This window comes from Mesocricetus auratus, unplaced genomic scaffold (genome assembly GCF_017639785.1).
Source record: "Mesocricetus auratus isolate SY011 unplaced genomic scaffold, BCM_Maur_2.0 Super-Scaffold_100003, whole genome shotgun sequence".
In the NCBI taxonomy this organism is placed as follows: Eukaryota; Metazoa; Chordata; class Mammalia; order Rodentia; family Cricetidae; genus Mesocricetus; species Mesocricetus auratus.
This window is the reverse complement of record NW_024429188.1, coordinates 93,045,345-93,061,598: the sequence shown is the minus strand read 5'-3', so window position 1 is coordinate 93,061,598 and position 16,254 is coordinate 93,045,345. Positions and strand designations below refer to the sequence as shown.

Genomic DNA, 16,254 nt, shown 5'->3' with positions numbered 1-16,254 from the left:
TAAATTGTGCTATGTATGTGGTAGGTAGTCAGGTGGTCAGTTTCCAGAGTTCTGGAAATATAAGCTTGAGCTGGACCATCTTTTGAGTATGTGTGCTTTTGTCTTTCACAGAGGGAAGTAAGTGGTGAACAAAACCCGGAAGCACACCGAAGTCCTAATGATAACACAACCATCTAAATCCTCCTTTCAAATGTTCATTAGGCCATCTGCTGTTATTAATGTCCTTATCATTTGGAAACGTTACAGAGTTAAGATGAGAGAGACAATCTGTGGAATTCTCGTCTAACTTTAAATGAACTTGGGAGGAGAGCAATCATGAGATGTGATGGTTTCTCTTCCCATTCATAGCCATGCCCACTTATATCTTCACATCTCCATGGTGAAATTTTTTAATAGTCTCTTCCTGAAATATTACATCAGCAAGAAGGGTTAGCTGTAGCTACAGAAATGAAAACATAATCTCAGAGTGGCTGATCAATGAAATCAGACCATTTCATAAAAGCTGTGCACTCATACTTCTGGTCTGTAAATTGCTCTAGGTGCCAAAGGGAATTGGAAACTTGGCCTATCTTTTTGAGCCAATGCTATCACATTAACAACCTGCAACAGACAAGTTTTTGCAACTTCTCAGCAGAAAGCAACTGAAGAATGATTTTAGGGACTTCTTTTTAAGCCCCAGGCTTTTCTGTTCAAGCAAATCCTTGGCTCTCAGGAGGGCAAGAGTTCCATCTCCTGCACAAAGGCAGACACACGGTGATCTTCTCACACAACTATCACAGAACTCATTCTCATCACCTGACCTCACATGATTTTACATTTTCCTAGACTACTGTCTGCTTGACCCTCCTTCAGCCAGTCTATCCCCCACAGTGATGAATATGCAATAGGTATTTACTAAATAGATGTAAAGTTAAAATAGAAACTCAAAGGAAAACAGTAAAGATTCCATGTTCTTTTCCCCACTTTGACAAGTGCTGAAAGAGTTAATTTCTTTGACTGAAATGATAAAACCCAAGATAAAACAGACACAAATAGTAAATTGGCAAGAAGCATCATGTAAGTAGCATCATGTACAATATGTTCTTCTTACAATAACAATCGAATTTACAAACAAATTAGCTGTAGAGTCTGAAGGACATTCTGTAGTTTTCACACTGGGCCTTCATCTCCTGCTGATAGATGACTTTGACTGTAAATTGAAAAGTGGAAGTGGTTCAACATTCTGTGTATTCACAAGTGCCATTTCCAAAATTGAGGCTTCAGAAAAGAGATGCCAGAAAGGGTTGACGGAAACTCAGAGCAATTATGCCTGTTATTAAGATGAGGTAGTAGCAATTATACAGAAGACTCACAGGGAATATGCACGTGCTGATTGTTCTTAGGAAGCCTGTATGAAAAAACTTTTATAGCACCCATCAGACTTTGGGTCTCTAGTGGAAGTGAGAACTCTGAGTCTCTCCAACAGCATGCTTTTGGACAGGGAATATGGACCCAGGAACCATCTTAGAAGAGATATGTGCTTTTTTTTCTTAATGAGTCTAAATGAAACCCCTATATTTACAGAAGGGCTTCTTTCACTATTCCTTTCCTCTAGAATAATCATCCCCAAGATTTTTGGTCTTTGGACCCCTTTGCAGTCCTGAAAACTGTTGATGCCTTCAAGGTTAGGCTCCCTGAGCCTTAATTGTTTTATAATGTATCAGTTTGAACTAGGCTTCACAAGTCTAAATTTTGACTGGTTGAAGTTTTCTGTAATGGCCTTTGTCTGTTTCAATTATAAGTTTCTTTGATGAGGGATGAGAACTATACTAATCCATAAATAGGAAAAATATTTAGAATATAGTTAAGGATTGTGCTGCTTTAGTAAAATGGCAGTGGTGGGTTCTTACCCGAGATTCATACCTTCATAAGTCCTGGATAGTTGCCTGGGTTACCAGTACCAGGAATGATTTCCCTCTAATTGAATAGATCTTAAGCCAATTAGAGAGCAGTTGGTTACTACCACGGTATGCATGCCACTATTGTGCCATACCAGTCGTGATGCATTGATATCATAGCTCGGTAGGACTTTTGGTTGCTTCTGTCTTTAGAAGATTACATGGCATCTTTTGGTACCATGAAAGCTAGTCATCAGGGAAGAGGCTTTTAGGTCACTCTAAGCTTACAGGCCTTTGGGTCTTATGTTTGAAGTGCATGGTGTCATCAGCAATAGAAACTTATCTTTCCACCTCTGCGGGACAACTAAGGGCAGTAGCAATAGCCACTAATGTTTTGGGAGTCTCTTCAATAACGCTGACCAAATCTCCAAAGAGGGTTTCTCATGCCTACTGTTTTGTTTTGTTCTTTCTTTTAATGGTCTTTGGTCCTTGGAAGAAACATCGTCAGCCTAAATGGGAAATTTTCATTTAAACTATAAGTGTACATTTATACAATTAGTTATATGTACTATGGGTAATTTTAGGTATATTATTCCTTATGACTTTCAGACAGCCTTACTGTTTTTAAGCCTCCTTCCTCGATTTTCTGTATTCATTTCTCTCCTCCCTAATTAGATTCACTTCCCATTTTTCCTATTTCTCCGATTGGATCACTTGTACCCTTACCATTGCAAAGAGCTTTTCATTGTATGAGTTTTATCATATCAGTATTTACCTCATTAGAAACTAAAAGCATGGCTGTTTTGTTGTTTTTGTTTACAAAAGGTTTATTTTAGGGCTTTGTTGCTTTTGGTTTTGCTGTTTTATGGGAAAGAGTTTCACTATGTAGTGCATGCTGTCTTCAACTCTAAGTCTCTGAGTGTTGAGAATGCAAATGTGGGCCATCACACAAGGCTTATAGGATGATTCTTTAAATTGAAGGCATACAAGCTTCAGGTATCCTCTAGAAAACTCAACTCTAAACTCATGACCAAGTATATAATACCAAACTGCTTTATTAATAATTTTTTATCTCAAAACCTTCCTGAAAGAGGTTCAGACAATCTCCTAAGTCCCTAAATCAAACTGGAAATCCCACATTTCATTCATTCTAAGATATCATGGACATAAGTTTGATAGCTTTGAAAGTTGTTCATTAATCTTCAATTAAACATATGCATTGATTATAAGACATATTACCAGAAATGTGAGAATATGAAAGGAGTAGCAAATGTATTTCAAAATGGTACGAAAAGAGCAACTTTCACTAACATGAGTCAGCATCTGGAAAGCAGATTAGTGACAAAAGCATATTGATGAAACAGTATTTTTTAGTGTCTATTTGCATGTTATAATTTATAAATACTTTTTGGGCTGAAATTATTACAGCCCACAATAAAGCACTGATGTTATCACTTAACAAACATCTGCTAAGTGTGATGCTAGATATATTATTATATAAATGGGTCTTCATCCTTACCCTTTTACACTCATAGACCTGGTAGAAGTCATAAGCATCCAAACGAGTATTCCTAGTATAATACAGAAACATTTGATATGATTTAGAGTCACATGAGTCTGGAAAAGCTGCTTAAAATGCCTGAAGATAGAGCCACAGGTATTCAATAATTTTTCAAGTTTCACTTTATCATTAAGTTGGAGCAATTTTCCATCCTCTCAATGAAGGGCTTCCCTACATATTTGTTAGAATTGGAGCTTATTAACTTAATTGAAATAAGAGAAGCACAGAAAAGACAGATAGTACATGGTCTCATGTATGTAAAAATGTTGATCTCATACAAGTTGAAAGTAGAATGCAAGCCGGGCGTTGGTGGCGCACGCCTTTAATTCCAGCACTCGGGAGGCAGAGGCAGGTGGATCTCTGTAAGTTCGAGACCAGCCTAGACTACCAAGCGAGTTCCAGGACAGCCTCCAAAGCCACAGAGAAACCCTGTCTCGAAAAAAACAAAAAAAGAAAGTAGAATGCAGTTTACCAGAGGGTGAGGGAGAGATAGCAAAAATCTGATCAATGGATATTAAGGAACAAACTATTCTGACGTGCTAGTTATAGTTCAGTGACTATAGGCAACAATTAATTAGCCTTACACTTCAAAAGGCTAGAAGACAGGATTTTGAAGGTTTTTACCATAGAAAAAGAAAAAGTTCTTGAGGAGATAAATATGTTTAACCTGATTTAAACATTGTAGAATGTACTCATCTATCAAAACTTTACATGGTACTTCACTAATATGGACAATTTTTAGGGTTTTATGTATCAGTTAAAAGAAGCAATTCTAAAGGACTGCCCTTGTTGTATTTCCCACATTTACCAAAATATTGATTTATTTCAATTTGATTTCCCTTAATTTTGTAAATACAGGTGATTTCTCCAAAGAGGAAACACTAAAAATTTGTTAGGCCAGTGTATATATAGTGGTATAATCAGTAGCTCCAGTCAATATGAAAACCTAACAACTAGAGCATCATATTCATTCTGATTATAGCAGAAACCCTCAATACAACACAAATGTATTATTCAGGACTGAGCTAGAAGCTCCACAGATTCATCCAGGATCCAAGCTCCCACATTACTACTGCCTGAGCCCATAACTTCTATTTCTAAGCAATACCATGGTCCAAGATGTCTGACAAAACTATCACCATTCGTATGTTCCAAAGACAGATAAGACTACAGAAAGCATCTTCCAGGTCAGTTAGCTCTCTGTTGAGCAATCTCTACAGCATTCACTTGTGGCTCTGGGTGATTCTCCACTTCCTCTTACATCAGTCTACCTGGAACTGTGTCATATGGACACAGCTAACTGCAAGTAATGTTTTTCTCTAAAGAGCAATGTGTATTGCATAATAATAAAGTTTGGCCATTAAGGAGGAAAACTGAATGAATTATGGGATAGGCCTAGCACTGGAGGTCTCTAACACAGGAATATCAAGAGGTACACATTTGAGATTTCATATTGACCCTCATGCTTTCTGAGAATCTTCAAATTTATGAAAGGGAAAAATGCCACCTAGATAAATTTTGGTTTTCCCTTATTTCAAAGAAAGACGTCACTTAAAAGAATAATGTCTCCAAATGGCATTGCTTATGAAAGTGTAAATTATTGGAAAATGAAATGTGCCAAGACTACCTGGTAGTTCTTGTACCATTAGTGCAAGGCATAGGGGGTACTTTGCTTTGCTTTGATTTCTTTCACTCACTCCAGAATTAATTTAGGAACAGTGAGGTATAGACAGTTTAGTCTATGTGCTCTGTAGTAGACTAATTCTAAAGATTAGCCTAATTGTAAGCCATGATTAGATTGACACTACCTGTTCACTTTCACTGAACACTGCAACTATAACTTCCATTTTTATCTTTGGCTCTCATTGGACAACTATGGAGACAGTTTATGTGGATGCTTTTGAGCAAAGGTTAAGAGGTTCTTCAAAGTGTCCAGCCATTATGAAAAGCTACAGAGTGTGGATCTGAGATAATATGAAATAATTTACTTGTTGACAAGGCCATGGAATCTTGATATAGTTCACCTTCTAATGATTTTTTTTCTTTAAAAGCAAGATCAATAGGGGCAGTCACTCTCAAAGGTGTCATCATGATTTCCAAGTGGAAACGAAAAAAATCTCCAGGCAGCATTTCTCTTCTTTTATAAATTTGAAGATGCTTAGACAATATCAATACCAAGGAATGAGAATGCCATTTGAAAACTGACAAAAAATGATTCTAACACTCTGGGGTTGTCAGCTTTTAGAAGCATAGGGACATCTAACGTGGTGAAGGCAGAACACCTGGTACAGAGCATTCAGTTCCATCACTACATTTTTCCCAGGGCTGGGAACCTCAAAGGAGATAACCATGTCCTACTGAAGAAGCCTTAGAGCTCAGAGTCGAGCAGAGTCACTAGTTAAATGAGACACAAAGCTCTGAGTAGATTAAAGGAGGGAGATCAGAAGTTATGTCTAGGGTGGAAGGCAGGACCCTCTGCAAAAATAGCTAGTTTTCTCTAACCCAGTGGAACTCTGGAGAAAGAACTTGTTAGCAATTGATGGTGATCGTAGGATACTATAATAATCATAGTTTATCTTTGTGGAATTTCCATAATAATTAATTTCTTAAAGTGACTGCAGTGGAAAAGGAATGATTGATTGCTTGATGCCACTGACAACTCCTTGTACTTACAGAAAAATAAAGCAAACGATGTCAGCAAAAGACTATAATCTCCATGAGGGGAGGAATTCAGTCTCTTTTCATTAGAACTGGTTTTTTAATATGTGGCATAGTGGGGAAGATGGAGCTAATCGACTCTAAATTGACAGAATAAGGAACTTAATTTAATATGTCCTGTGTTTTATGCTGGGCCAAGAGTACTGTTATAAATAACAAGGAGGCCCAAGTAATAAACCAAACTATTAGCCAGAGAATTGGCAGACGAATGTATGTGAGATAATATGTCCCAATATAAGTCAAAGATTTCTTGAAGGTTTTATTGTTTAAAAGGATCCCTGAGGAACAGAGCAAACAAGCAAGTGCGCAGTATTATAGACTCACTGAAGGTCTTTAAAGAGTATGACCATGTGCTTAAATTTTAGAGTTCATAGGTTTCACATTGCAATAGTTGGATAGAGGCAAGAAGAATCACAGGCAGGGGTTTCTGTAACGACTGTAGAGCTTGTCCTCAGATCCAGATTAGCTATTCTTTTCAGACCTCTTTCTATGTATTGGACATTCTTGTGATATACAATGTTTATTTTCATTGAAGTCTTACAGTTTTTCAGAAGGTATTATTTGGGTTCATTTCTATGTAAGAAGAGTGAAATGCTTCTATGTTAGTTGATTCTCTGAAGCCACAGCAATAGCAAATTCTATCATTTAAAATTTTGATCCAGATTGTATCAACGGCAAAGCCTGAGCTCCTAATCACTTCACTCTACTACATCTGAACATTTCTTCTATGGAGAAAGTACATACCTTTTGCCAAATTCTCCCACCTTCTAATAAATCTGAGTGAGAAGCAGCATTCCAGACTACAAGTGCCAGGAAGATAGGTGTAAAGGGAAGGCCTTTTCCTTGAGAGAAGCCTTCCCGCCAGCCTGGTTCCAGAGCCGCATCAGTCCCAAATAAACACACAGGAGGCTATATTAATTATGAAGCTGTTGGCCTTGCTTGTTTCTTACTGGCTAGCTCTGACTTAAGTATTTATCCCATAATTGCTAATCTAAGTATTTCTCTTACCGGAGAGGTTTCCGGGCTTCCTACTCCATGGCGTTACATCTTGACTCTCTGTGTTTCTCCTACCCAGAGTCCAAATGGATTCCTAGTCCCACCTATCTTGGTTCTCTATTGGCCAACAGTGCTTTATTGACATAATCACAGGACTTCCCCCATCAGATAGGGTCTCCTTATGGTTGGAGAATAAATTAATGGATGAGTGGAATGATGAATGGGTTGTCTCTGGTCTTCTTTCCCCCCAACCTGTCCCCTAAACTTCACCCTAACTAATGTTTCTGAAATAGTAAACTGACTACTTTAAAGACCATCTTCAGCTTAAGGCTAAAAGTCTTAGAATGCATACCCTTCTAAAGCTTAGTGCAATAGTTCTCAACAAAGGATGGTGTTTTTCTTTAGAGCACATACATTTGTGGTTGTTGTTAATGGAAACAAAGATGCCACTGATGTCTACAGAACAATGATGCTACACATCCTACCAATGCATGATGCTGACCCAAACTTTCAAAAAATGTCTCTCATTAGAAATCTGGAAGACAGCAAGATGCTGTAGGGAAAAACCTGTGTGTAAAAACAAATTCTGAACACGAGCTCTTTGATTATATAAAGTTCAAAATGCCCTCAGTTACAGGACTAACTACACAAATAAGACGTGGACCATTAGTTACATACTTGGTTTCCCTCTAACAGTTTGTCTCGGGGTTTCTTCCCTTAATGCTGTGTAATAGTAGGAAAACTAGAATGCCATTTACCAATGAGGAACCCCAGTTGATAGTCCCAACACTCCTATTGGATTTCACACATCTTTATTTTTATTCATCTTCCCTCTGCTGAGATCATTTTCATCCTTCAGTACCTTTGTTCCTTCTTCAAGTTAATTCTTATTTTCACTTCTAAGAATCCTGCTTGACCTCCCACATCTGTGGACCCATATAATTCTCAGCATGCATTTATAATGACATTTATCTGCACTATACTGAATAACACATTTCTATATCTGCCTTCCATCTCTTAACTATGAACAGAAGGACAGAAACATGGGAAATTGGGACTAGAAATAATTGTTCTCAGATAATTATTTTCTGAAGTATATAAAGTGTTAATTCACATAAACTACGTGATATCTATGAAGGACTCAATAAATAGTACTTCTATTAATGACCCAGATTAGCATTTCTCCAGTTTTGGAAGTGCTATAGCTCAAGACCAATTCAAAGAAATAGGCAGTGCAAATCATATTTAAGTAATATGTCAATTTAAAGAAAAATATTTACTCAACTCTAGTATATTTGGCATAGGGGTGAAAAATCTTTTACAGATAAATGAAGTTTAAGAAAGTTTTGAAAGGGAACTGCATTGACTGGACTGGGTTTGTCTACCTATAAATGTCCATGCCCATTAAATCATTATTAATACAACCTAGCACCCCCTACAATGTGCCATGCTCTAGTATTAGCACCACACATCACCACATATCATTTAGTCTATATGATAAGTGAAAAAATAAACATTTCATGTATACACACATGCACACACACACACATTAACCTATTTTCCTTGCTACAGATAAGAAAATCAGAGCTGCACACAAGATAGCCTAGTTTTCCTATTACACAGAACTAAGGAAGGGAACCCCGAATCAAACTGTTAGAAGGAAACCACGTATGTAACTGATGGTCTACATCTTCTTCATTGTGAAGTCAGTCCTGTAACTGAGGGCATTTTGAACTTTGTGTAATCAAAGGTCTCATGCTTAGAATTTGTTTTTACACACAGGTTTTTCTCTATAGGATCCTGATGTCTTCTACACTGGTAATGAGGTCAAAATTAGCTAGAACTTTAAGCCAACCACAGGACTGGTTGACCCATGAGTCAACTCCCTTCAAGGCAAGTTTTCAATTAGCAAAGGAAGACAGTGCTGTCAAGTGCTGACATCCCTACCTAGAGCTACTTTCTGCTCAGGGTCATTTCTCAGGGAAGGTTGTTGAGGGATGGGTTCGTTCCACCAGCTGGAGGCTATGCCAGTGACTTTTAATGCTAGTTTAGCGTAAACACATTTTGACGTTTTGAAAAAATTAGTATATTTTTACAAGGTGGGGCTAGCACCACAAATTAGACCTAATAATGGTTTGCCTGTGGGCCGGGTCAGCAATCAGAGTCGACAGAGCCTTCACTGCTGCTCCTGGATCTCTTGACTCCCACTCTAAAAGAAAATGCAACCCCCACTTTAAAAAAATAGTTGTAGAAATGGCAGCAGCTCCTGGAAGTTAACCTTAGATCCGTCTCAGTGGCGCAGAGTGCTGGGATCTCTCCACAACTAATAGACACTCCTTTCCAACAGCCAGAGTCAGCTCAAAAACATCACTGCATATGTTTGGAGGTGGTGGAAATGCTATGTTTCTACTGTGTGGACGTACAACACTACTAGTTCCTTGAAAATTTACCTGCAAATGGACGTATTTAGCATAAGAATGACATAAAAGGAACTGACAATGTAAAAGCAGTGAAAAGGTCCATCCTCTAAAACGACCAGCTCCTTCACTACTAAGTAGGCACATATCTTTCATCTGAGCAGATCTCATAGACAAGCTGCCCTGCCGAATCAAATGGGAATTAAAGGGATTCTGTGTAGTTGGCATAGAAAGTGTCTCAAAAGCACAAAGGCCACTTTAGTCACAGAAAACTGCCAGAGGCTGGCTCATTTGATGAGAAAGAAAACAAACAGACACAATGTCTGGTGTATTTTTGAGGCAATATTAAATCTAATAAACATGACACCAATAGTATCGGCCTAAATCGGGTGGAGAGAGTTGAAGAATTTCACAGCTTTTTTCTCACCTACAGCCTTTATCTCAGAGGCAGCCTTGATAGCTGAGACCGGAGTCTAAAATTGTTCCTTCCCTAGCTTCTGCCAGGTGTGTGCCATTCTCTGGCCTCTGCCCTGGCTTTGGCTCCCAGAGTGGGGATAATTAGTACGTCATTTCAGCCAGCTTTGTTTTTTCTGGGTCACTGACTTCAGACTCCATCAAAATAGGAGTGTTGTACTGAAATAAATTCATTTCCTCTTCCTCAGCCAGCCCTGACTTATTTCCTAGGGGACCGTGTTCCGTAGGACTAGAGCACACAGACAGCTTCTGCACAAGTTTGATAGTGTATATAGAGGTCCAAGGTGGGGGCGCAGAGTGAAGGAAGAGTCAAGCCTCCACAGTAGCAACAGCAGCAATAGCGGTGGCAGCAGGCGTTCACTCTGTCTCTCTGTGGCAGCACACTAACATGCAAAGGCCTTAGACAGACATGCTGAGGGACACATCACCACAAACTGTTCTGGGAGTTGTTGATGCTGGTGTTTAATGTTTATCCAATGGCCTCAGTCCGAAAGGCGTTGGAAAACATGCATAATACAAGCTGAGCTTTATACCCCATTAGCACTCAAGTTCCTGGCTGCCCAGAGGCATATGGTACTGACCAGAGAAGGCCAGCATTGGTAGAGGTGGAAGTAGAGGGCACACGGAGATGAGAGGACACAATGAGGTTGCTGGGCATTTGGGAGACACTCAGACATGGGAGCAAAGGACATTGTGTGGAATAATAAGGGGAAGCCAAAGACAACCTTTGTTTTCCTTACAGCACCAGTTCCCACCCTTATAGGGCACAAGTAAAAGAAAAAGTTCTCATCTCAGACATCAGTTTGGGCCTTTTCCCACTTCATTAATCCATGTAAATAAGGCTTCTTTCAGCTGAGGAAGTGCCGGACCTCAAAATGCAGTGACAGCCCATATCTACTTTCAAAACTTTCAGATTCCATGAGAAAAAACAAAGACTTCCATCAGCTTTCACTCAAAGCTAAAAAGAATAGTTACATTACTTTCACTATTTTAGTCCTGAATAGAAAATTTCTTTCTGCCTTTGTCTAGCCTGAAAGGAGAGAAATGGATAGTAATGAGTGGTGATGTGGGGAGTGCAACATGGAGCGCAGCTCTCTGAGAAGTGCCTAGGGACAAAGTAGTCACTATTGGGAAATGTCAGGGCGGGCACTAAGCTGACTCACTCCAGAAAGCAACCACAAGGAGATCATGCTTACTTTGTATATCCCTAGCATCTAGCACAGCACTTGGACGCATGTGCGTGTGCACGCACACACACACACACACACACACACACACATTGTTTTGCTCCTCTCTAACATATCTCAAATCTCTGTACTTTCAATGCCCTACATTGCCTTCCTAGTTGATGTATCATAATTCCTTACCTAGGCCATCACAGAAGCCTCCTGTCTACCTGATCTCACCTCTGAGTCCCACATTGTCTCAACAGCAGCCAGTAAGATCCATCTCAAACCCAAATATGACTACGCCATACTCCTACTTAAAGGCCTTTAGTGGCTACCCCCAGCCACAAGAACAAAACTGATTGTGTGCTCCTTTTTATTATCTGGTGTATTAGTTTACCAGACATGCCATAACCAAATAGCAAAGATTAGGCGTCTTCAGTAACAAAAATTTATTTTCTCAAATCTTTGACCACTGGAAACCAAAGACACAATTGTTGGTTCCTACTGAGACCTCTCTTTTTTTTACAGTCAGATGGGTATCTTCTTGCTACATCCACATATAGACAACCTCAAAGTCTCTGCAGTGTTAACATCTCCATTGTCATAATCACACTTACAATTTGGATTAGGAATCCACCCTTACAATTTTAACTATCATAATTTACACATTAAATACCCTAGCGCCAAACACAGTCACATTGTAGGTTAAGATTTAAATTTGAAAATGACAAGAGTAAAAAATGACAAGATTTACTCTGTAATATCTAGTGACTGCCTACCTCCTGGTTGACATCACTTAGTATTTCCACGCACTGAAACTGTATTAACCTTACTGGAATATTTATTGTACCCAAGACGAGTCATGCCATCTCTTATGTTTAGGCACTTACCCATGCCATTTGCTCTATCCAAATTGTCCTTGGATTCATACCACTCTTCTATTACTGGTCACTTCACCCTTAGCTTACATATCATCTTGTCTAATAATATCCCGACTCCACATCTGTGTGAAGTACTCTCGTACCCTTTCAATTGCTTCCTTCTCACAACATGGAGAGTAATTGCTAATCATATTTTCAAGAGCTCTACCAGACCAGAAAGTAACTTGAGGGCATAGGTTTATGTCATGGAATAATTTGTTTTAATCCCTAAAGCTTAACACAAGGCTTAGTCCAGAGAATTTTCTCCACAAACATTCAGGGAAATCACAAACCAACCTGTTTCTTTGCCAAGAGAGAAGACCCAAGAAGTAAATAAGACACAGCTAGGTGAGAAGTATATTTCCACCTAGGACTGCAAATCAGTAGCTAGAGGACTGTACCTGCATATATACAAGATCAGTATTAGGCCTATGCTAAATGGCAAGCCCTGCCCACGAAGTCTGTTGATTGAGTAAAATCTGGTTTCCCAGCACTTTATTGCCCCCAAAATCTTTAGGACTTTGCTTTTATAAGCATATACAAGACGATAAAAGATTTGGGGGGAGGGTTACTGATCCAGAAGTCCTACAGCAATAGCCTTCAGAATCATCTAGCAGACTTGTAAAAACATAGATGTGTTGGGTCCCCTTTCATAGGGATTATAATACAATGAGTCTGAGATGGAACCTCAGAATACACATTTCTAACCAAGGTTGTTGGTCCAGAGACCACACTGTGCAAACCACTTATTTAGAAGATACTTCTGAAACTATGTAAGACAATTTATATTATGTTGGAAATAGCATAGATGATAAATATGCTTAGCAGGCTGTGTGATTACCTATCCATCCCTCATTGCCAGACAGCATCAATGTTGCTGAAATCAGTAATAGTACTGAAACTATAAGCTATTTATTACTTTTAAGGTAAAATTGTCTCTGGAAAGATGTGGTAGCTTAGGATGTGTGTTCTGTTCTTTTTGTAGGTGCGATTAGAGTGGCCAACAGACCTTACAGTCAATCCCATGGACAACTCATTGTATGTACTGGATAACAACATCGTGCTGCAAATTTCTGAGAACAGGCGTGTGCGGATCATTGCAGGGCGTCCCATTCACTGCCAGGTGCCCGGCATCGATCATTTCTTGGTCAGCAAAGTAGCAATTCACTCCACTCTGGAGTCAGCTAGGGCCATCAGCGTCTCCCACAGCGGGCTGCTCTTCATCGCTGAAACAGACGAGAGGAAAGTGAACCGCATTCAGCAAGTGACCACCAATGGGGAGATTTCCATCATAGCCGGTGCCCCCACTGACTGTGACTGCAAAATTGATCCCAACTGTGACTGCTTTTCAGGTATGACCTTTTTAGCAATTCACCAGCTCCCCCTCTCTGTTTTCAAAAGCAAAACCTGCATCAGAAAAGCCTAAAGGAAAACAAAAGGAATTCATATAAACAATTGTGTAGGCTAGTGGAGAAAGCAATGTATTGGGAGTTAACTCTGATAGCTGACTGAGTGACCCAGAAAAGTCACAAAACCTTTTCACAATTCATCTGCCTTACTGGTTACATAGAAATAAGTATATTTCTCCATCATGTCGCCTTTTCTGTTCTTGGGATAAACAGAAGTAATAACTTTTCAGATTCTCAAAAAAGTTTTAACAACATACAAATTTAAGATCATGCCATTATTTGTGCTTTTAGGGAAAGGAAAATAGGTTTAAACTATATTTACTGATTTTATTAAGGAAAAACCTTACTTACCCTAAGTGACTGTTTTCCTGATTAAAAGTATACTCTATTAGACCTTTGAAAGGACCCCAAGTAGACTGCTTTGAGAATGCACAGGCAAAATTCAATTCCACAATGGCAAATTCTTACAGCATCAGCCTCCTGCATTACTTGATTTTCAAAGCTCTGAAATTCCATAAACAAGAATGCCCTTTTAGCTGAAATGGGAGAGGAAAAGAAGCGCCTTTCCCACAAACATGGAATAGTTACTCTGGATATCAAACAGAACTCTGAATGTCAATGGTTCTGTTCATGTCTGAGAAATGAAAATCCCTCCATGCTACATGCAAACCTATTAAGCAACTCATCCAGGACTAAAGCCCTCATAAGGTATGTGTTTCATTGAGTCAGGGGAATCCAGATTCAGCAAGTTGGTCAATATGACTTTGTTCAATATTTCCAGTATTTTCCTGGACAATGAGATTTATAGATGTTTTAGCAATTTATCTTTCATTCAAGGTAGATCTAATGTTTATCCCAGTTATCATCTTTGATATTTGGAGTCATTGTTACTCTTACAGACTTAGTATATTTTGACAAAAGACCAACGGAAATTAACAGAAGAGATTACCTCTAAGCATAGTAGGACTGGAAGATTCTAAAACAGATACTGCAAGAAGCAACAGGAATCAGACTTATAGACTGGCAGACAAATTTTGTGTGACTATCGTTATTTGCTGTCCTTGTATCTTGCAATACAAGAGATTCTGAACAGCAGGATTTAGGAATTCACAAAATTGGTGTAACTGAGATAATTACATCTTACTGTTCATCTTTAGTGGTACTGACTCAAGAATTACAATCTTTGGAGTAACGGGTTTCAGAATCATCAGGGGGCATGCAAAGAATGATGGTTCCCTGATTGTATTTTTTTCTTTAAAATGATTTTTGATGTGTGTTGCTTTGAATCTAAGATATACTCAGTCAGATTCTTTTGGTGCCTAAATCCGGTCTTTCCCCCCCATAGGTGATGGTGGTTATGCCAAAGATGCAAAGATGAAAGCTCCTTCCTCCTTAGCAGTGTCACCTGATGGTACCCTCTATGTAGCAGACCTTGGCAATGTTCGAATTCGTACCATCAGCAGAAACCAAGCCCATCTGAATGATATGAACCTATATGAGATTGCCTCACCTGCTGACCAAGAACTCTACCAGTTCACTGTCAATGGAACCCACCTCCATACCATGAACTTAATAACAAAGGACTATGTATATAACTTCACCTACAATGCTGAAGGTGATTTGGGTGCAATCACGAGCAGCAATGGCAATTCAGTGCATATTCGCCGGGATGCAGGCGGGATGCCCCTATGGCTTGTAGTGCCTGGCGGACAAGTCTACTGGCTGACCATAAGCAGCAATGGAGTCCTGAAAAGGGTGTCAGCCCAAGGCTACAATTTGGCCTTGATGACCTACCCAGGAAACACGGGACTTCTGGCAACAAAAAGTAATGAAAATGGATGGACAACTGTTTATGAGTAAGTTTCTAACTTCCACCTCAGCCTTTGTTGGTTTTTTATTTGAAACAGAATTCCAGTAAGAACATAGTTTAGTGATTGATGGCTGTTGCATGCTATTTTCTCCTAACAATCACAGTCAAAAAATAAACAGCAAAGTAGTCAAGAAGAAAATTTTGCCCAACTCCTAGGGTGGGACCCATTTTTCCTAAGCAGTTTGTAGAGCATAATGCTTACAGTATAGTGTGACACTGCAGGAGACAGGAAAGAGGTGTAAGTCCATACACAGAAAAATTTTACAGCATCACTGGGAAGACAAGGTAAAACTGCATCTAAATAACAAAACTAAAGGATACTGCTAAAGCAGTAAAGAAGCAGTGTGATTTAACAAGTATTTACTGATCTCTGTGGGGTTTAATGGATGAATAAACAAGTCTGTGCCCAGCACAACTCAGTATCTGTTGCTGTGAGAGATAAGGGTGAAGTCAGAATGGAAGAAGTAGACCTTGAAAGGCAAATGGAAAATTCCGCAGAGCACATGCTGACTAGCAGCAATGAGGCCCTGACTGCTTAAGTGAAATGTGGAGCCAAGTGCTTCAGTGCAACCTCCGGCTTCCTTGGTGTCCCTGCACAAGTGGAACCTAGCATGCAGTGGCAGTTACAGACTAGTTAATTCTGTTATAACTTCATTTCACTGGGAACTTACACAAAGTATGTCTGACAGCAAGCTACTAGGAAGTACCATGGCTAGGAAATAAAGACCATCGCCCTTCCCTTGTTTCCAAGTCAATCCACTGTCAGCCCTCTGGAAGCACTCTCCCCACAAAGGAAACTGCCTAGTTTCTAACAGTATAGCGTGTGAGGATAACCCCTAGAGT

General features: G+C 39.3%; 1 protein-coding gene across 4 annotated transcripts in view; it reads left to right on the top strand.

Moving 5' to 3' along the window:
- Positions 1-16,254, top strand: part of Tenm1 (teneurin transmembrane protein 1) — a 789,988-nt gene that overhangs the window by 734,492 nt on the left and 39,242 nt on the right. For all 4 annotated transcript variants that reach the window (XM_040744566.1, XM_040744568.1, XM_040744567.1 and 1 more), the window contains 2 exons: positions 13,118-13,484; positions 14,887-15,397. In XM_040744566.1, the coding sequence (XP_040600500.1) occupies positions 13,118-13,484; positions 14,887-15,397 (878 nt within the window). The remainder of the gene's footprint in view (positions 1-13,117; positions 13,485-14,886; positions 15,398-16,254) is intronic.